The sequence below is a fragment of the Centroberyx gerrardi genome, chromosome 11 (assembly GCF_048128805.1).
Source record: "Centroberyx gerrardi isolate f3 chromosome 11, fCenGer3.hap1.cur.20231027, whole genome shotgun sequence".
Classification (NCBI taxonomy): Eukaryota; Metazoa; Chordata; class Actinopteri; order Beryciformes; family Berycidae; genus Centroberyx; species Centroberyx gerrardi.
Window position 1 is genome coordinate 11099594 of NC_136007.1, and position 22358 is coordinate 11121951.

Genomic DNA, 22358 nt, shown 5'->3' on the forward strand with positions numbered 1-22358 from the left:
CCACGTCCCGCTGCAGACTTCTACCGGGCCCGGTGAGAAGAGCGGAGTTGCGCGGCGGCCAGCGGACGTACAGGAGAGGAGAGGAGAGGAGAGGAGAGGAGCGGGAAGCACTAAGCCATGGCGGAGTCCAACCCGCTGCGGGGGTTCCCCCGTCTCCGCCGGGCCGCGGTAAGCTCCGCCGGGAGGAGGGAGGTGGGAGGTTTCAAACGGGGCGGCGAGGATACTGCAGCAGAGAGAGAGAGAGGAGTAGAGGGAGGGAAAGAGAGATGAGGAGAGAGAGGGACAGGCGAGCTGCTCTTAAGACAGTCTAGTACTGCGGCATGGGTTTGGGATGTGTGTTCAGTGCAATGCAAACTGCATCAGACATGATACTAATGCCTTCGTGTGTATTTCTCTCTTGGTTAAGAAGAGCTAGATCAGATTCAGCTGGCAGCTTTAAGATAGTGTAGATGAGGTGAAGGGGACCAGGACAGGCCAATGACAAACGTGTCTGTGTTTGTGTGTGTGTGTGTGTTCCCTGTATTTGGACAGCAGCTGCAGGTGCATAACAGCAATAGACTGTATCAGCTTTGTCACTGCAGTCTATCATATCTGTGCGGAGTGTGCTCAAGTTATATGTATCATTGGGAATATGCTTCATAAATACTAGATGCCCAATCCATCCAAATCTAAATGCAGTTAAGGAATGCAAAGATGCTGACAAGTCTTCAGCCATTGGCAGTAATACGTAGCCTACTATATGAATAAATATCAAGCTTGATTTTGCTGACATGGATGAATAAACAAAGGTTTTCTTGATATATTTTATTTACACAGTAAGGCAGACGAACGGTTTACCATAGAGGAGGGAAGAGAAAGCTCTGTCAGTGTTTGATCTGAGGCCAGGAGTCTCTGGAGGCAAAGGTCTAAAAGCCATTACAGCTTGTCTGGACACTGAAAGCTGGTTTCTGCCGAGGTCCTTATTTGAATTCTGTCTAACATCCAAGACTAGACTTTATCCCTGTGAGGGAAAATCCCTGTCAAGGCAATCAGTACTGAAATACCTGTAGCTGTACCTGTTTTTGAGAGTGGGCAAACCTACAGGCCAGGGGTGAAATGTTTTTGCAGAAGAGCAGAAACTCTTTTTTTCTGATAAAACAGCGTGCAAAAAAAAGTAGCGTGACAGCAGATTCAGCACCACAGAGTTATCATGGTACCTCAAAAGTTAATATGAAGTTTAAAACTCTGCCATAAAACCAGTATTCTCTCAAGTTATCATCTCTATACACACGCAGCTGGCAATATACATTGGCTAACAGTGGGATGGAGAGTGGGTGACAGGGAGGAGAGGAGTGATAAGTGGAGGAGACGGAGAGCGGGTGAAGAGTTTATTCAGCATGATTGGTAGTTCACTTGATTTGTAGTGTAGTCTACTACAACATGATTGATGATCCACCATCACATGACTGGCAGTCAACTTGATTGGGTCCATTACCAAAGGATTGGTAATTTATTATCACAAGGCTAATAGTTTTGGAAATGTTTGACTTGTCCAAGCTGGAACTAATATGATGACACCAGTAGTTTAGTCTTTTCAATCATGTGCCACTGTGACCCAAGAGTCTGCAGGTTTTCATTCCAACCAAACACTATATAGCAGTTTATTTCAGGGACTAGTTCCCGCGTGTCTGAAGATGAAGATATGCTAATCAGTGAAATTCGCTGGTATAGTGTTTGGCTGAGACAGACAAAACAGACAGACAAAAAGACGGAGAGAGAGAAAGGCAGAGAAAGAAAGCAGACATGACACAGAGGAATGACTGAAATTAGAAATCAAGGATTGACAAGTTCACATTTACCTCTAGTCAGCCATATCTTGAGAGGAGTGAATGTGTTAACAGTTGGAAGGATGACAGAGGTTCGTGTTTATACAGAGAAGAAAAAGCAAGGCCAGCCAGAGAAAAGGCGACTGATAGAGAGGGGGGAAGGAGGATACAGAAGAGAGAGGAGAGGCAGCCAGAGGAGCTGACTGTCACCAGCTGAAGTGCTGAAGAGAGCTAAAGAGTGCTAAAGAGATTGACGTTTAGGGATGCTGATGCTGTGGCAGAGCTTTGGTAGACTGCAGGATGAAAGCTGGAGAAGCTGAGGTAGACTGCTGGAGTGTCTGGTGCTGCCGCTAAACCACATAGGTCAACCATTTTGACTGACTGCCTGACTCCTGTCAATCCCTGTGCTGTGCTGTCTGTCATGACCAGGGATGCAGTGGAGGTTAAAGCCACCTAAACTCTGTTCATCTACCTTTTTATTTGCAGCAATAGGGTTTACCCACATTTTTAGGCTAAATCATTTCTGACATAAATCTATACTAAGATCGGTAGGTTAGGTAGGCCTGTTATGTCTATTCAACATGCTACTTTGTGTCCTGTGCTTTGTTTTGATTCCTTGTGTTTTATTTTTGTTTGCCTACTGTATTGCGTCATTTTGTTTTGTGATTGATTGCTGATTTGTTAGGTCTAGGTAGGCTTGTTCTCTGTAAAGTCATTTGAGACCAGCTTTGTGATGAAGAGCAGTAGAAATAAACTTGACTTGAAATGACTATACATCGGTGGTCCTCAACCCTGGTCCTCCGGAGCCAGAGCCCTGCTGGTTTTTGTTCTAGCCGTGTAATCAGGTACTGGTTTACACCTGGGACTCCAGGTGAATGTAATTAACCACCTGGTGGTAGTTAATTGCATTCACATGGAGCAGTTAACTACCAGCAGTAGCTCTGAGGTGGGTCCTGAGGACCAGGATCGAGAACCACCGCTAGACATCATAGGAAGCAGTATCATAGTGATGGAAGTTATATTCGGATAGAGTGTTTTAAGGAGGAAAAAAGCATAAATTAATACTTTTCTGAAAATAATGGTGATGCTTGATATTGGTGGTTGCCCTAAGGAAGCTCACAGTTTACACACATTTTTAATTCCTCTCCTCTCCTCTCCTCTCCTCTCCTCTCCTCTCCTCTCCTCTCTGTTCCCGCTTCTTTCTTCTGTCCTACATTTCCTTACTCTCTTTATTTACATTTCAGCATAAAATACTATCATAAAGGTGTCTAAACATGAATCATACCTTTTCCTTTTCTCTCCTCTCCTTTTTCTTCCAGACCTCATTTCCAGGCAACCTGCACTTGGTCCTGGTGCTCCGCCCCACCAGCCTGATAAGCCCCGCCCCCAGCCCCTCCTCCAGCACCGACCTGGGCTTCCGCTTCAGCCAGGATGACTTCCTGTTAAAGATGCCGGTGAGAGGGGTCGTCCTCCCCATGTTGATGCACAGTAGATGCTCTTCTCTTCTCTTCTCTTCTCTTCTCTTCTCTTCTCTTCTCTTCTCTTCTCACACACACTATGACGATGCACTGATAATTGGGCTTAATAATTGGTTTTGGATAATTCAATACCGATATTTTATACATTTTAATGATGCTGAACAGTTAATTTCATCACCCCCACAAAGCCAAGTTGAAATATGTTGTTGTAATATTGGAGCAATTAATTGGTTAAATTCCCAACACAGTACATTAATTTTGATTAATGTACTGTCCAGATGGCTGCTGCATCCCTGTGTGCTGTAGATGCATTGTGTTTTCTGTGCTAGGTGGTGATGCTGCGTTCAGTGGGAGACCTGCTGCGCTATATCGATGAAAACCACCTGACCTCAGATTTCACTGGAACAGTGGAGTACTGCCACAGTGACTGGATCGTCCTTCGCACGGTATAAAGCTCTGATGCCATTCAGTCCGTCAGAGTATGGCAGTTTGTTGAATATGAATAAGTGAAAACTAGCTTGGTGCTAGCTTACCAGTCGTGATTATCTTGGGAAATGAAAATATGACAACAATACCAACAGTATGTTACTACTACAACTTAACAAGTAACGATACTGCTAACATACACTTAGCAAGGCCTACTACAGTAACGTTACATCATCTGCAAAGAATTAATCCCAGTTACAATGACGAAACCCAGCAAAAAAAATCTAATAATCTAATGCTGTAAAATGAGACTACTTCTCCTTCTCCTTATCAGGAAACCAGAGAACTTGAATTCATCTTTTACTAGCTAACAAGCAATTTGAATTGTAGAGAAATGTGAAATGGGCAAAGCAATTTTCTACTTACTTACAGCCACAGGTATTTCAAACATGCGCAGTTCAGCAAGGACCTAATGAAAATCCTACAGTCTCTTAGCGACATCAGCACATAAAAATCCATTACAGAGGGAATGGCAGCATTACATTTGTCTCTATGCGGTTTAGCTAGAACATGCTGTAGAGGTTGTATTCCCATCAGGATCACCCACACTAAAAACGTGTAGGCGCTCATGACTCAAGAGCTTTGGGTAAAGATTTTTCCACAGGGAAGGGATTTGTCCCTCTTCCCCATAAGCCTTTGCCTGTGTCATGATTTGTGAAGTGGCTTAGTTATCTGCACTTTGTTATAATGTACAAGTTTATTCTGTTCTGTGGATAAAGTTAATCTGCTTACAGGCATAGATGTTGTCCTTGTACTGAATTAGGGTAAAACAAACCCACATGAATAAGAGCTGTTCACAAATGTATGTGTGTGTGTGTGTGTGTGTGTGTGTGTGTGTGTGTCTGCAGGCCATTGAGAGCTTTGCGGTGACAGTGAAGGAGATAGCCCAGCTGCTGCAGGGCTTTGGGTCGGAGCTGGCTGAGACCGAACTTCCCGACGAAGCTAACGGCATTGAGTTCCTGTTACACTCACACACACACCGATACCGACAGATGAAGGTTCTCCCCTCGCTCTCTAACTTCGTCTTTCTCTCTATGTCATGCTCTTTCTCTACCTCTGTGTTTCTCACTTTTATCTCTTTTTCCTCTATCTGTTTCTCTGTGCATGCATGGATGTACGTGAATGTGTTTGCACAGATGTTTTCCAGTTTTTCCATGCATGGTTTGCGTAAATGAGTTTGACTTTGAGGTGCTGTTTCAGGATGATATCCGGAGCGTGCTGAAGGAAGGGCGCCTGCTGCTGTCCAACCTGGAAACTGCAAAAGCCTCCAAGAGAGACGGAGTGGAGGAGAGAGACATACAAGCAGACACTGACACTGTTCAGAGGTAGGGGGCAGGGAGAAGACACAGGACAAAGGAAGAAATCAGAGAAACTAGAGAGTTGTTTTGCTTGTTTTTATCTTTTGTACAGCACTTGGGTCAATGGTTGTTTTAAATGGGGCTTGTGAGAATTTCAGGCTGACACAATGTTCCTAAGTATTGAAGGATGGATGGATAGACGAATGGTTGTGGGACTGATACTCAGGTCGACACTGTTTTATTTATCTTATTAAACCTTTATTTAAACAGGCAGCCCATTTTCGAACAAAAGCTTACTTCCTGTACAATGACAGCTTGGAAAAAGACCAAAATCTTCTAGAGAGGAAGGATACACAACAACAGTGTTCATAGCTGAATCCTTCCTTCCAGAATCTGTTTTCAGATCATTTGGAGTGCAAATGTTCTATATCAGTGAAAGCAGACAACATCTGCTGCTTTTAATTGAGTGTACACAACAACACAACAGCTAATATTTCCAGGAAAAGTTTGAACTTTTGGATAATTAGGATAAAAAAATCCAATATGCCCTGAAAATAACTTGAATAATAATAATTTGAATTAAAGCAGCAATTTAGCCTCATAGACATTATGTAATTTCATATGCAAAGTACCAAGAGTGTGGAACCAAAACATCTGTCTGTTCCGGTCCGGATATTTATGGAGCTCATTGGTGATGACGATACAGGCCCTTTTCAGAGGTGTGTGTGTGTGTGTGTGTGTGTGTGTGTGTGTGTGTGTGTGTATGTGTGTGTGTGTATAGGCTCCTGGCCCAGCTCAGAGACATGGAGGAGGCGTTTGATGGCTTCTTTGAGAAACACCACCTGAAGCTGCAGCAGTACCTGCAGCTGATCCGCTATGAGATCAGCTTCCAGCAGGTGTGATGAGTGCTGTCTCTCACTCTCTGTCTCTCACATTAACCATGACCCTAAGTTACATTGCTGTGATGATTGACTGTGAGTGTGTGTGTGTGTGTGTGTGTGTGTGTGTGTGTGTGTGTAGATGGACGAGGTGTTGGAGAGGCTTTCTGCCCAGGAGAAGGACATTCTCTCTGTGGGAAACACCGTGGTTCAAACTGAACAACAACTGAAAGACCTGGAGATACTGGACGACCAAGCGCAGGTCACACACACACACACACACACCCACACACACACACACACAAACACATTGTGGAAGTGACCAGGCAGAACACTACGCATTATTAATGTGTTTTGTGTCTGCTGTCTGATGTTTCTTGACTGATTAAGATTAGAGGTCACGTCTTTAATGTTTCAGTTAGACAAGTTTTAAAGGTGTTCTGTGTAGCATTTTTAAACAGCAATATATCATTGTCAAATTAACTGTAACACTTTTGTATAATTAATGTAAACAAAGGAGACCCTGGTTGAGACAGGTAGCCTCTATCTCATGCCAGTACTATTGTTTGCGTTGGTGTTTCTCAAAGTTAAGACCACATTTCCCATAAACCCTGTTGCTTCCAGTTGCAAAGAGGATGTTGCTTCGTGTCCCTCATCCCCTTCCCTGGTGTTGCTTGGCATGTGTTTATTTTTTTTTTCTTTACTAAAGAGGATAAACATGTTGGAAGTGATTTTTTCATCGGCCTTTCACTTGTTCCACCATCTGCCACTGTGAGAAACTCTGAAAGCTTTAGCTCAGTTTCCACTGGAAGAAAAGCGGCCTCTTCTTGTTTTGTGCCATCTAGCAATCCAGCAGGTTTTGTGTGAAATCTGGTGTCACACAATGTAAAATTGTAGAGGCCAGTAGAGTCTGCCAATGGTCTCAGCGATGGTCTTGTTTGTTTATAACAATGCCTCAAAATTAACATGGTAACGATTTACTGATGTCAAAATGCTACATTTATCATTTTTAAATGGGGAAAGAGTCATGCCTGTTACGGCACTTTAAGAACAAACTTTCTCTCAATAATGAAAAGTCATTTGATCACAGTTTCCAGTCTCCTGTTTACCAATCTGTTCTTGTGTCTTTCAACTGCAGTGCTACATGCCTTTCAGCTACTCCCCTGCTGTAATGATTAGCACAGAAACTGGTGATTCCCATAGACTTTGAGAATCTATTTTTGGATGAATGCAGCGCGCAGATAAAACATTAGTGGCAGACACTCAGAGCCTGTGCAATGCTCTCAAAGATGCAGATGTCGTCAATTAGATCAAACACATTTATTTATGCTTGAGTGGCATTCTGACACGGCTCCAGTTGGTATATGAAATGTGTTTTTGTTGTGCTAATAACACTGCTTCTCACTGTAATTAACTGCAATATTATGGTGATTTTTTATGTTATATTTGAAGATTTAAATCCCCAAATGACATATGTCTATTTGATAAAACAATCATCACACAACATTTATTTTTTAATATCTCTAGAAGATCTGTCAGGGTATTATGACACTTGGTTATCTTTTTTTTTTGTCTTTTTTATGTAATGAGTTAAATTTACCTCTATCATTTTGAAAAAGTAACACTTTCTACTATCAGTGATTATATAAGAGTAGGTGTCACTTTTTTCAAATAGTGACCTTGTGTGTGTGTGTGTGTGTGTGTATCAGGAGGAGATGGCTCGTGCCCAGGTGGTGATCCTGCACGGTCACCAGTTGGCCGCCAACCACCACTACGCCCTGGCGCTCATCGTCCAGCGCTGCAACGAGCTGCGACATCACTGTGATGTCATCACCACCGCCATACGCGCCAAGCGGGCCTCGCTCACCAGAGCACGAGACCTGCTGCTCCGCCTGGAAGAGGTAGAAGCTGACACACACACACACACGCAGGCTCAAGCAACACACACACTTGATTGTGCATACTCACACATACAGGCTTATTGCAATGAAAATGCAAAATGAGAACAATTAGAATCGCTAGTGGTTGTGTATTTCATATTTCAGTGTCCCTTTGTGTCTGTGTGTGTCTTCCTGATTTACTTGCTCTACTTTTCTCTCATCCAAAAAATTAAAAACATAAAATTCTCTCTACCTTTCTCCTTACTGCTTATTGGTTCCTTACTATTGCTTGCTTATAATGATGGTGATCTAGGAATTGAAATTTATTCTGCTGTTGCACCGACTGTAAGATGCTCTGGATAAGAGTATCAACTGAATGCCTAAAATGTAAAAAGTCCCTGTGTTTTCTGTGTTAGTGTGTGTTATCCTATGTGTGTGCATGTGTATGCACTTTCCACTTCTGCATCTTTATTTTTATTGAATGGACTCTTTATTGCATGGACTCTTTTGTATTTGTGGCGTTATGTTCTTACTGTTTTTATTGTGCCTTGCTGCAAAATGAATTTCCCCTTGTGTGACAATAAAGATCTGAACTGAACTGAACATGTGTGTTATCCTGTGTGTGTCTGTGTCTGTGTGTGTGTGTCTGTGCGTGTGTGTGTGTGTGTGTGTGTGTGTGTGTGTGTGTGTGCAGGCCCTGCGGTGGTGTGACGAGGGCGCCTATCTGCTGGCGAGCCAGATGGTGGACAGGTTCCAGACCAGAGAGGGAGCTCAGGAGGCGCTGCAGTACCTGAGCTCCCACCAGGAGAGGGCGCCCACTGCACTGAAGAACAGCCAGGACATTCTGAGCCTGGAGTTTGAAGCCATACTCAGCCCGCAGCTGCAGGTAACCCGCCTCTACTGACGCTACACATCTAACTCACAGCTCACCTCACTCCTCAAGACGCTGTTCCACTGCCCTCTTAGTTTTAATCTACGGTTGGTGGGCGGTAAGGCAATGAATGAAGTTTAGACAATCAAAACATTTTAAAGTTAACTAGTAATCTTTTCTATGATTGATATGTTGCATGACACTGTCTAATTTGACAGACACTATCTGAAGACAGCAACTCCAAACAAGACAGTAAAGCTTTGACAAAGACACAATGCAATGGTTTTAAACAATAAAGCGAGCATTATGTATTAAGAAGGAAGATTGTGGTGGCAGGCCATTCTTGGGAGATGCTGCCTTCCTCACTATGTGGGATTTTTCATTCAGATTTGATTATTTTTGGCACCCCTATCCCGCAAAATGCCACTTTGTTGCGCTGGCACAACACCAAACACTAAGAATTATTTGCTACTGTTTGACCCAAGTTCTCTCTTAACTCGACTCTGATTAAATTTCTACTCACAACCTCTCAGCCCTCCTAAAGCCGGGGGCACACTAGAGGATTATCAAGCCAATTTACACCAGACTTGCTCATCCCGACAATCGGAGAGGAAATCTCGATCAAAGGCTTGTTTGGGACTGACGGTCGACAAAAATGATCCGGTAGTGTGAGGAGTTTACAGATTCAATCTTCCCTACTCCGATTGATTTGCAGACTGATCTGAGCTGCGGCGGTAAATATCAAACAACTTTGATATTTACAGCCTGACATCTGCAGCGGTCCTGAACAAATCTTGTGGTGTTTGGGATCACAGATTCATTCCGAGAGCGAAGGCCGCCAGTAGCCAATCAGAGCCGAGTTTACAGTGAAGTGAGGCGGAGGGAGCTGATTCTAGTTGTGCGCCTCCATTGTTGTTTTGATTGGTTTCTTTCTTTCTTTCTTTCTTTCACACGCATCTTCTCTCTCCTCCCAAGTCCCAAATTTCCGTGGTAACGGAGAAGCTGAGCTCGGTCCAGGCTATGATCAGGAACAGAGAGCAATGTCTGAGGAAGCTGGCGGACATCCAGGTCCGGCCCATCCAGCTGGTGGCGCCCCGGCCAGAACCTGACCAGACCTCACTGCGCTGCAAGTCCCCCCTCTTCTCCCCTAAACATGGTACGGCCCTCTCAAGCCCCCCTTCTTCTGCCACGTCCTTTCAATCCCCTCTTCTCTTCTAAACTTGGTGCAAATCTCTTCTCATGAAAAGAAAGATCTCACTGTCGTCTGCTCCCAAGGTCTTTACATTTATTTACATCCTAAAACTAATGTTTACGCTCAGCTGGTCAATGCACTGCAAAAAATGTCTTAACAACTCTTAGTTTCATGTTCAGTCTTAAAACCTTGTTTTCCAAATTCTGCCAATAGGGATAGTTTTACTTGCTTCCAATGCAGTTTAAATTTTTCAAACATTTTTTAGAAACAACGATGTCTTGAGATTACTCCACGAGTATCAAGATAATGTCACATGATTCAAGAAAATTGAACACGTGAAATTATCTCACCGGACTGGCAGATTTTTATTCACTTGTTATGGGATTTTGCAGTGTAGAATTTTATTGAATAGTTTGGATTCTGTCCAGCCTATGTTGTTGAAGATTGGGATGTGTGTGTTTTTGTTCTTTTGTGTACAAATCTCTTCTCAGCCCTTGTCTCTCTTAAACATAGTATAGTCGTTTCAACTCGACCCGCCTCCATAAGTAGCTCTGTCAAGTCTCTCTCCTCTCATTCACCCCCTTATCTCGGCATTAGACATGGTACACCATGTTTTATATCAAGTTTATACCCTCCTTTGTATTCCATGTACGGTCTTTAGCTTGCATTTCTTCTGTCCTCTCTTCTCACCTATGCTATTTGTGTGTGTGTGTGACTCTCTCTACAGGTGTAGATTTTAATGTCCTGAACTCCAAGTTCTCCTTTGACCTGCTTCCTGGCAAGAAAGCCTCCAGGAGGAACACTGGCCAGCGCAAGGTGTGTGTGTGTGTGAGAGGGAGACAGAGTGAGTAGAGAGAGATAGGGAGAGAGAGAGAGAGAGAGAGAGAGAGAGCATCTACAGTGGGAGTTTGTATTACTATTCTGCCTTAGTTGAGAGAGCTTCCCTGCCGTTGGTTTGTGTTTCGTTAGATCGAGGTGATGCATGATTACCAAGGCAACCGCAGCTGTCTGTATGGCCCCGCCCCCGACACGGACTCTGAGGCGGAAGAGAATCCTGAGCAGGTCACACGGTATGCAACCTCTCACCTCTGACCCCTGACCCCTGAACTTATTGATAAACTATTAGTCTGTGCTAAATGTTTCTGCCCCATGTTCAAGCCTTTTAAACTAAAACTATTTCTGTTAATTTCTATTTCTTTCTCTCTTTCTCTGTCTCTCTCTATTCCTCTCTCTCACTCTCTCCAGCCACATTATGAAGGAGTTGATAGCGACAGAGAGGATCTATGTGGACGAGCTGCTCTCTGTCCTGCTGGTGAGTTTACACCGGTGATAATACAGACGCTGCTGCTGTTTCTATTAGTGGAAATGTTTCAGTGTTTCCAGTAGGTAGACGCACATTCCTTCCACTTCATTTACCCAGAATACTTCACTCTTCCACTGTAGGACCTGAGAGATACAAACACACTCTGTATCTCCTCTCCTCTCCTCTCCTCTCCTCTCCTCTCCCATCATCTCCCATCCTGTCCTGTCCCATCCTCCTCTTTTTTCCCCACTCTTTGCTTCTCCTCTCCTCTCCTCTCCTCTCCTCTCCTCTCCTCTCCTTTCCTCTCCTCTCCCATCATCTCCCATCATCTCCCATCCTGTCCTGTCCCATCCTCCTCTTTTTTCCCCACTCCTTGCTTCTCCTCTCCTCTCCTCTCCTCCTCTCCTCTCCTTTCCTCTCCTCTCCTCTCCTCTCCCATCATCTCCCATCCTCTCCTGTCCCATCCTCCTCTTTTTTCCCCACTCCTTGCTTCTCCTCTCCTCTCCCCTCATCTCATCTCCTCTCCTCTCCTCTCCTCTCCTCTCCTCTCCTCTCCTCTCCTCTCCTCTCCTCTCCTCTCCTCTCCTCCTTTTCCTTTGATCAGGGTTACAGGGCAGAAATGGAGGACCCAGCTCTGTCCAGTCTTCTTCCCTCAGCTCTACGCAGCCAGAAGGACGTCCTGTTTGGCAACATGCCAGAGATTTACCAGTTCCACAGCAGGCAAGACACACACACACACGCACACACACACACACACACATGAGCGCACACACACACACACACTGAGCTCACAAGCTGTCACAGAATGTCCTTGTCTCCCTCTCTTTTCCCCTCCAATCCGTTTTCCTTTCATTTCCTTCTTGGATTCTCCATCCAGGATCTTCCTCCAAGATCTGCAGGGTTGCCTGGAGACGCCAGAGAGGGTGGGGGCCTGCTTCCTGCGGCGGGTGAGGAAATATGGGGGGGTGAGACAGGGTTAGTGAGGAACTATGATTAGAAGATTTAGCAAGTGGTGAGACATTATATTTCGACTTCATGTTAAGTAAGATGCTATATTTTGCATCTAAGCATGTGTTTGTGTCTGTGTCTGTGTGTGTGTGTGTGTGTGAGCAGAAGGAGAAGTTTCAGGTGTACGAGCGTTACTGCCAAAATAAGCCTCGCTCCGAGTTGCTATGGAGACAGTGCTCTGATTCGCCCTTCTTTCAGGTACTGTGGTTTACACAAATTTAGCAGTGTTCCCCTTACTCATTCAAGAGGCACGGAGAGGAGCCGACACTCCACTTCAAGGAATACACCAGGGATTTGGGAGATTGTCATCCATGTGACCCAGTAGGTCATTTGCTACTTTAGCATACACTGTTGAGTGATAATAGGTGACTAGCATTATCTCAAATGTGAGAAAATGAGGACTTGTAGCAGCTTTAAAGCAGTAAATGGCAAGTAATCCTAAATACAATTTGGCCAAGTTGAGCAGTTGTGTGTAGGAGGTTGGTAAATTTACACAAAATATGATACTAAAATAACGTATTGGTTTGAACTACCAGGGACTACTTTCCCTGTTTCCATATGAAATGAACGTGGTGGGAGATGGGAGACTGTGTACAGCTAAAAATCTCTGTGCAGCGGATGGATACATGGTTGTTCACCTGAAATTGCTCCAAAAATAAATCTGGCTACATCAGCTATATTAAATGAATGACTTCTTCTTTTTTTAAAAATATATTAATCTACAGGCCTTTATATGAAAACCAACTAACTTTTTATTACTAAGTCAGTCCTCTTACTTATAATGCTAGTTGCCTACGATCAATCAACATACAGTAGTTTATGCCAAACTGTTAGCATGGAGCAGTGGAGCAAATGATCTACCGGGGACACATGGATGATTTTGGTGTCTATGTTCTCATCACTTAATGGGTAAGTTAAGCAACAGGCCAATCTCCCAAAAACTTGGTGTATTCCTTTAAAATAATTATATTTAGTATCATACAGTCTAATTGTTGTTTCCAGAGGTTTTTCACCTTGCCAAATTAGAAGAAAATCTATGGGAAACTCTCTCCCTCTTTATCTCTCTCTCTCTCTCTGTCTCTCTCTCTCTCTCTCTCTCTCTCTCTCTCTCTCTCTCTCTCTGTCTCTCTCTCTAGGAATGCCAGAAGAAGCTGGACCACAAGCTGGGTCTGGACTCTTACCTTCTGAAACCAGTCCAACGCCTCACCAAGTACCAGCTGCTACTCAAGGTTCTGTACATCTGTTAGAGTCTGATAGAGGGTCCTGTAGAAATAAAGCTCATACTGACTCGACTGTTAAACAAAAACTATGTTTCTTTTAATCATAACTGAGGCGTTTTGTTCCAAGATGAGATGTCCATCTTTTGGAAAACATGACATCTTCTCTTACAAAATGATTGGCAGCAAAAAATGAAAACAATAATTACGTTACTTTTGAAAAGAAAGTAGGTAATCTAAGTTCTTTGTTGACATTGTCGAAATGATAATTTTACAAAATGAAAGTATAATTAAAGCATTCTTAGTGGATGCAGTGAAGAAGACAGGGAAGGGAAAGTTGGGATACTAACGTTTTGAGTACATAGTATGTGCCTTAGATAACCCCGACACACCGTTATAGTAGTGAGCAAAATATGTATTAGGGAAGCTGAGTGTGCACACCCTGTTCCTATTCATTATATGCTTGTAGTCCAGAATCCATTATAAGTATTAGAGTGCATTGATCACAAGCTAGTAGTGGGTCCTGTTTAGACAAATGGAATAAATATTGCATTACCGTCTCTTTATTTCAAACTGGATAGACAGATAGACCCAACAGACAGGTGGAAACATATTGCCTCCTCTTTGCAGGCTGTCAAAAAATCACCCGTTGCAGCAGGGTGGATGGATGTGTGGACAGATTGATGAAGGGATGGAGGCAGGGAGGGACGAACAAACAAGAGAGTTAGACAAACAGCAGGCACACTGACAGATAGACAGACAGATAAAAACACTTACTGAGAGACAGGCAGACATGTTAAACAGGCACACAGACAAATTGACAGCTCCACAAACAGGCAGGCAGCCATTTAGCCAGACAAAAACAGATTTACAGATATCCAGAAAGCTAAACAGACAGGCAGACGGCCATTTAGGTTTACAAACAGACATGCAGGCAGGCAGACATCTATCCAGACTAGATTAGATAAAATGAAAAACACTGACCTGTCAACCTGTGTCTCTGTCCCGGTGCAGGAGCTGTTGAAGCACTGTACGGAGGACCAGTACCGCTGTGAGCTGCAGGAGGCGCTGGACTCCATGCTGGAGCTGCTGAAGGCCGTCAACGACTCCATGCATCAGATAGCCATCACTGGATATCAGGTACTAGCCAGTCCGATCAATAGAATGGACAATCACTTCACTGGAGAACAGGTTTCCAATCACCCCAGTATTGATTATTTATCAACCAATCAAATCAAGAAATACCAGCCAATATCAGTCCCTCTAGTAATTTGCAATTTTGTGATTGCAATAATTAATGCTAATTCAACCAATCCCTGCAGTATTTGTGAGAACTTGAAATTACCACAATGTTTCTGTCTATAATGGCTAAATTAACACTTGAGAGGACTTGTATATTTGGCCAATCATGACACTTTTTCAAATAATCCAATCAAAATATTTATCAGCAAACTATGTCTACCTTGGTAGAGGAGATGGAGGAGGATTCAGATGACAATGAACTGTAATTGAGTTTTGTTCACTACAGGTGGAAGAAGATTAGTGCAATTTTTCATTGTTCAGTATTTTTCATTTACAGTAACCTGCGTCTGTGTTTTTCATTTAAACTGCATTGTTATAGTTTCCATTTGTCATGAGCCTTTGTGTTCGTCTGACTAACAGTATGCAAACCAAAGTCTACCTCAAACATAAATGGATACTTTTTAAATGAAACTATACAGTTTTATGTTGAAACTTTCAAATGGACTGATTTTCTTTGGTGTTTACTGTGCTGATGTTGAGCTGAAGGTATATTTATAAGGCCTGAAATCCAAGCACAGTATTTTTCTCTGCTGTAACTTTGAGTCCATTTTTGTCTGTTCAGAAAATAAAAAAAGATGAGTGCTAAAATATTTACCAGTAGTTTCTGTGATATGCAGTATGCTTATAATCACAGGAAGTCATAATATATGACTCTTTCTTATTGGGAAGTAGTTGCAAAAATCCCATTTTCTAGTATTTCTATATTGCCACTTTAGCACCATTTTATCTTGACATGTGATTTTTTTCAGTTCCCTCAATTGTACTGCAAAAAACACCCCAAACTCCAAAAATTGCATCACAAAGTTTGAGAAATCAAGCATTTTTGGTCGCAATAATCACAACTTCCAATCAATCCTGGGGGGACTGAGGTATAATCTTCGGTCACATCACTGGATACAATGTAAAATGACAGCGAATCACATCACATATGGCTTGCCATTCATGCCAGTTGAGTCAAGAAGGTGTTTTGTGTGGCGGTATTTTTGTGTTAAACAGTGTTATAAGGTGAGGCATTTTCCCATTCACACACGTGCTTGAGGGTGAATGCCATCTATCTACCTACCTGTCTGTCCACCTACCTGTCTGTCTACCTACCTGTCTGTGTCTCGCAGGGCGACCTGAGCCAGCTGGGCCGGGTGGTGCTGCAGGGAGGCTTCAGTGTGTGGATCAGCCATAAGCGAGCGGCGGTGCGTATGAAGGAGTTGGCCAGGTTCAAGCCCATGCAGAGGCATCTCTTCCTCTATGAACACGCCCTGCTCTTCTGCAAGCGCAGAGACGAGGACACACACGACAGGGCGCCCTTCTACAGCTTCAAACACTGCCTCAGAGTAAGAATACGAAAAGTATACTAGTCTCTACTAGGGCTGGGCGATATGGTTGAAATCAATATCACGATAATCATAAGGATTTTTTAAAAATATCGGTATACAGTATATCACGATATGGATCACATATGCAAATCATATTAAATAATCAAATTAATGTTCATTCCATTGAGCCGAATGGTAATGTTAGGTGTGATCTAAACTCCGCCAAATGCGAGCACAACTCGGTCAAAAAAAACCTCCTTAGGTGCACGGCCAAAGATTAATACATGAAGAAAGAAAAGCCAGCACTCTTAATTCAATTAATTGTACTGTATGCGTGTATGTATTTAAGTGTCACTTCCGCTTGGAGCAACACAACGCTGATGATGGCTTATTGCTGAAACGCGTCCGTCGTTTGTGCTCTATAGCTGCCCATTCAAATATATGATAAAAGGACATTAAGAGTGCTGGCTTTTCTTTCTTAATGTTAGGTGTGATGTCAAACACAACTGAAATTTTCAAATAATATTCCTACCATATCTCATTTTGTCAGTGTTTTAAAATAAAATTTGCTTGTTATCATCAAATTAGACAGCAGAATTCCACTGAAAGACGATAAATGATAATATTGAATTATCGCCCAGCCCTCGTCTCTACTCCCACACATAGCACTACCAGATGCAACATTTCTATTACAGTTCAGTTCAATAAGCTTCACATATGTGTTTCCAAAGGTGGTTGTAATTAATAATAATAACAACAGTAATACATGATCAGTAATAGTATAACAATGGATGATAGCAACATATTAATTAATTATGATGACTTTTCTCTCTGTCTGTCTGTAGATGAGTGCAGTGGGGATCACAGAAAATGTGAAAGGAGATGTGAAGAAGTTTGAGATCTGGTACAGTGGCAGAGAAGAGGTGTACATAGTTCAGGTGTGGGCTCCGTTGCTTTCTATTTTCTATCTTCTATTTTCTATCTTCTACTTTTTCTTGCACACATTCAATCACTCACTGTGCCTCTGACTCTCTTCTCTCACACACTGCTGGCCTGCTCTGTGCTGTGTGTGTGTGTGTGTGTGTGTGTGTGTGTGTGTGTGTCTGCTTGTCTGTCTAGGCTCCCACACTAGAGGTGAAAGTTTCTTGGCTGACAGAGATTCGAAAGATTCTTACCAACCAGCAGAAACTGCGCAACGGTCTCTATTATTGTTATTACTTGTCTCTACTGTTTCTTTCTTTCTTTCTTTCTTTCTTTCTTTCTTTCTTTCTTTCTAGAATCTGTGTTATTTGCATGATTCAACCTCCTTGAACTTAAGCCCCGCCTCTGTGTCCTCTGTCCCTCCCCCTTCTCTCAGATGAGGCTCCGTCCCTTCTGGTGTCAGACACTGCTCTCTCTGACAGGTGATGCTCCCTGCATGACCTCCCTATGACCCTCTGTGTCAGTTTCTCACCTCCTGATGTATGCTGGGAAGGGGCCAACTCACTTTCAATTCAGTCAGTTCAGAAAGAAACTCAAAACTCGATTGATTAAGGAAAAGAGTCGTGAGGAAAATTCCATTCCTGAAATGACTTAATTGAGAATCAAGTGACCCCCCAGTTTCACCACGTCTCTCTCTTCTTGTAACAAAGCATCATGTTTATCTTTATGTAGGAATGTGATACGTACAAGTGACTGAATGAGTGTGTGTATGTGTGCCATGTGGGTGTGGGTGTATGGAGTTGTATTTCTGCCATTATCTTATGAACCAGTGCTTGCAACACCTACCTGGAGCGTCTTTGCTATACATGACGTACATAGATGCGTTTACACGCTAGAAGATATCGGCATTTTGATAGGTATCTCCTTATAAATGTCTGCATGTATAAACACGGGATTCAGCACCATGGAGAGCGCTTGGTGCTGCGTCTACTCAAAATGGCTCGCACAAACATTGGAAACTTTCCTTTAGGGCCGTGGTTCTCAGTCCTGGTCCGCGGGATCCTGAGCACTGCTGGTTTTCTATCCTACCAGATAGTTAATAGCATTCACCTGGCGTCCCATGTATAAATCAATCCCTGATTAGATGGCTCGAATGAAAACCAGTGGGCTTCCGAGGACCAAGATTGAGAACTACCGCCTTAGGGTATTGGCCAGCTCCTTGAACCATTCTCAAGTGTGTTTGACAATTCCGTTATTGATCCTGGGGTTGGGCTTTTTTTCAAGGAAAGCATTTAAACACTATAGTGAATGAGTGTAGTAGAGAGTGAGTGCAGGCATCAGATGTTTCTAAGGAGATAACTATCAAAGCGGTGATATCCTCTAATGCATAAACAAAATAAATCTGTTGAGGCGTAGGTGTGGCGCGGGCCTTATTCACACTCCAAGCCAACGCTACGTGAAGGCGACATGTGAAATTAAAGACATGCCAACTTTACACCTACACTGTATGTGTCAAGTCAATGTAAATTCTTGCCGTAATCTTAGAAGTTTGGTTAGATCTTACAAGTCTTGGTCTAACTCTTGGTAGGTATTGAAGGTACTGGTTCGCTTGGATATTGTCGGTCATGGAGCTTCAGAAGGTGTGTGTGTGTGTGTGTGTGCGTGTGTGTTTCTAGGGCTTTTGTAGGAGATACCAGTGTTATACTTGCTGTTAGCATGCTAGCATGTTATGAATGATTCTCTGTCTTGAACGGCTGGGTCTTCTGAGCTCCACAACACAAACATGTAGGAATATTATAAACCTGGGCACCAAACACTTTAACTTTGTTTCAAATATTTGAAGAACTTAAGGTCTGCAGGAGCGACGTGTTTTAACTTATCAAGCACTTGACTATCCTCAGAGGAGATTCACACACACACACAGCTCAAAGTTGTCAAATATGTGAAACATTTCATACAGTCCGGTCAGAGATTGTCTTGTGGAGCTTTTTGATGCTCACCAGCAGATAGAGACTGAGGTACTGTGAATGTTTGCCATTTGTATGAGATTTTGTGTACATGATACAGACCTGGCTCAAGTAGTATTCGTAAATAAGTGTTTTTACTTACCAGATGGGTGGGGTTTACCACATCAGGACAATTGAGATACTCATGTTACTCATGTTAGTTATTAATTGCAGAAAAGTATACAAAACTGACTAAAATACTTCCTGTGATTAAACTTATTGTAAGTGGATCTATGGGTCAAACCCCACCCATCTTCTACTTAAAGCAGGTTAAGGCAAACGCTGTGGATTATTTGCAAATGCGATTTGATTCAGGCCTTGTATGTGTGCAGAATACTGTGTATACAACATAATATTTTCATATATTGTAGCGATCCTTGATATGGGACGCTGCAATATATGTGTTTTGAATGTGAATTGAATGGAATGCTGAAGTAATTAACAGAATGTGGATGATGTATGAGCTCGTTTTTGTGACACCGTGGATGTTGTTGTTGTTGTTTTTCGTTCTTGTTTGTTTGTTTGTTTGTTTGTTGTCGTCGTGTCTCGTTCCCACGGTGACGGGGTTCAGTGTGTCAGGGGTGTGTGTGTCGTGGGGCGGAGCGTCGATGGGGGGCTGCTCAGCGTGTCTCCATGTTCCTCACAGCTCCACGGCGACAAGCCACTCCCACAGGTTCCAGGGGGAGGAGTCAATACACACCAGCCCCGCCCTCTCAGACCCCGTGGTCCATTCACCTCGACGCAGTGAGTCGCTGTGTCAGATCAGAACAGTAGAACACACACACACACACACACACACACACACACACACACACACACACACACAGTCATTCATCCTTGTCATAGCATTTTCTTTAAAGTAATAATCCGCAATATTTTCCTATAAATAAATATCCATTTTGCTGCTCTCTATTGCCGATTGCTGCTCTAAACACCGGTATCGGGTAGGACTTGTGAAGTGATGCGTTCACAGCATTAACCGCTTATCACCAAAGAAGAAAAATGAGGATCTTGTGGACTTTAATATTCAACACATAATATTACAAATGTTTCACAATGAATATAGATCATGCACATCAGTGATTAATAACTGGATCACTACATCGTCCAGTCATTAGTTGTCTCAGCTGTCTGTCACCTGCAGGTTGGCCCGCCCCTGCCCACTCAGTGGCTATCTGTGAGGGTCTGGAGGACTGGGGCGGAGCTACAGACCTCTCCAACCTATCAGACTCAGAGGAGGACGATCAGCCCGCCCCCCTGGTGAGAGTTTTCTTCATCCAGTGGCCGCTCTTATTTACTCTGACTGGGCGATGGCCAGCATGTTACTGTGCTCTCAGGCTGTCCATATAAACTGGTAAAATCAGGAGTGTACAGTGGGAGCTGCACTGTAATGCCCGATCACCTTTCAGATACATGCGGTAAACTTGTAGTTTAATGACACTTGACTTTACTAAATGTGTGTACTCATGGCACTGTAAGGCATACACCATATGAATTTAACACTCAGTACTGGCCTACTGTGATTTTCAAAAAGTGATCAAATCACATGCACCAAGTAAAAAAGTTTTAATTATCATGGTGATTTTTTTCCCCTTTGAATATAATTTTGACCAGTTTGCAAGAACCAGCCTGCTAGATTGGTTACGATGCAGTGATTCATTTGAATGTGTCAGTAGAATGGCACGTTAAGATAGTCCTTGTAACAGTCCTTGACTGACAAACACTCATTGTCTGTGAGACCAACTGACAAACAAAGATGAATTTTCAGGAGCTGCACTTGACCGATGATACGATACAATAACACTTCATTGTCTGATTTCTCAGAATCTTGTCTTCCATGCTAAGCAATACAGTTTCACATAGTTGCACTTATATACACGCATACATGACGATTAGACACCATACATACCTCATAAACATCTATGCAAATCCACATGAGGTACACAACCCTAATGAACATAATATATATACACAGCTTGGCCTGAGGACCCATAAAAGTCAAACAAGCTGTGTGTGTGGGCCAACAGCAGTAAATGTGCAAAACACATAAAACAAATGTACCATTCTACTGGGTTTTACTGCCCTGTCTTCCATTCCAGGTGGCTGGCAGGTACAGGGTCATGGTGGAGAGCAGCATGGCCAGCACTGATGACATCATCTTTAATTGCGGTGATGTCATCCAACTGCTGCATGAGGACTCATCAGGAATGTGGTAAGAGGCTGTTTCAAAAATGTTGATCATAGTCGATTTAAAATATAGACGTAAATACAACTGCAGAAAATGGTTTGCGTTCAGTGAGAGGTTATGTTAAAGATGTAAGCGTGTGTGTGTGTATTTTCAGGATGGTGAGGAATGTAAGTCGTGGTGAAGAAGGGCGTGTCCTGCCTGAGGACCTGCACAGGATTCTGGGAGAGACTTGCTGAGAGCCAATCAGAAAAGAGGATGGGAGATCCACTGTCCGTGATGTGTTTCCTTTCTCTTTCTGTTTTCCTCACTCATCTGGCTGACTCTCCTCCTCTTGCCCTGAGTCCAACGGGACCCTCATACACACACACACACACACACACACGCACACGCATACACACACACCCACACACACACACACACACACACACACACACACATTTCATTCAGTTCCTGACCAAAAGGGGGTGTATGACTCCGCCGAGACGTTCATCCACCAGTCAGATTGAAGCACAACATAAACAACACACTTTACTCTTCAAGCTAATATGACATCATCACCTCAGAAGGCTGCAAGCTGCAGACTGAACCTCAGAAGACTGAAACAATGCAAGCTACATACTTGTGACCTCACAATACCAGAGACTGTCTTTTCCTGTAGTAAAACAGTGTCATATTTTGGACTAAGGGTTAGAATTAAAAACATGGGAATTGGGGCCTTTATTCATACATGTGGACTTTTTATTTTATCGTTCTCTATTTTCTTATGAAGAACCACAATGATTGTCACAGACACCATACGTAGGCATACCAACATATCATTACGGTTCATGTGCCAAACTATTCCGCTAAATATTGTGGCTTCCTTTTGTAATAACACTGTCCTTCTGCTCTGTTGCTGAGGCTAGCAGCTTTACCTGGTAGTATCCAGCGTATTAAGTTTGAAGGAACTTATTATGTATCTCTATGGTCCAGCAGCCAGCTACCGAGCTACAGATGCAGCCGCTGTAAAAGTGTCACTTTTACAAATATTGGGGGTCTGAGCAACAGGCCCCCAAGATTTACTATTTGGGGAAAATCCTGCAGTACTTATGCAGGATAGATTCAGTGTGAGGGGATTTCTACTTTGGCTACCACTGTAGCTGGTTGCTCTAATTCAGTGTGTAACGGACTGTGTTGTACGCTCCGATACATATAATGAAAGAGCTCTATCATGAG

The 22358-nt window shown here is 43.1% G+C and overlaps 1 protein-coding gene across 1 annotated transcript; it reads left to right on the top strand.

Moving 5' to 3' along the window:
- The first annotated feature begins 117 nt into the window (after positions 1 to 117).
- mcf2b (MCF.2 cell line derived transforming sequence b) lies at positions 118 to 21379 on the top strand. Its single transcript, XM_071906202.2, has 26 exons — positions 118 to 168; positions 3125 to 3259; positions 3613 to 3729; positions 4618 to 4767; positions 4970 to 5094; positions 5849 to 5963; positions 6088 to 6207; positions 7655 to 7846; positions 8520 to 8711; positions 9672 to 9852; positions 10616 to 10704; positions 10858 to 10958; positions 11134 to 11200; positions 11796 to 11911; positions 12069 to 12138; positions 12305 to 12397; positions 13336 to 13428; positions 14431 to 14556; positions 15831 to 16046; positions 16874 to 16966; positions 17148 to 17226; positions 17386 to 17431; positions 19527 to 19699; positions 20100 to 20215; positions 21055 to 21167; positions 21298 to 21379. Exons 1-26 carry the CDS (start codon positions 118 to 120, stop codon positions 21377 to 21379), a joined length of 3051 nt encoding a protein of 1016 aa, XP_071762303.2.
- Positions 21380 to 22358: the final 979 nt, after the last annotated feature.

Bases quoted from the DNA above. Each gene is read 5' to 3' on its own strand.
- mcf2b (XM_071906202.2), top strand. From the start codon at position 118: ATGGCGGAGTCCAACCCGCTGCGGGGGTTCCCCCGTCTCCGCCGGGCC. The intron at 10,959-11,133 runs GTATGCAACCTC...CACTCTCTCCAG, and splicing joins AATCCTGAGCAGGTCACACG to CCACATTATGAAGGAGTTGA. The intron at 11,912-12,068 runs GCAAGACACACA...TTCTCCATCCAG, and splicing joins ATTTACCAGTTCCACAGCAG to GATCTTCCTCCAAGATCTGC.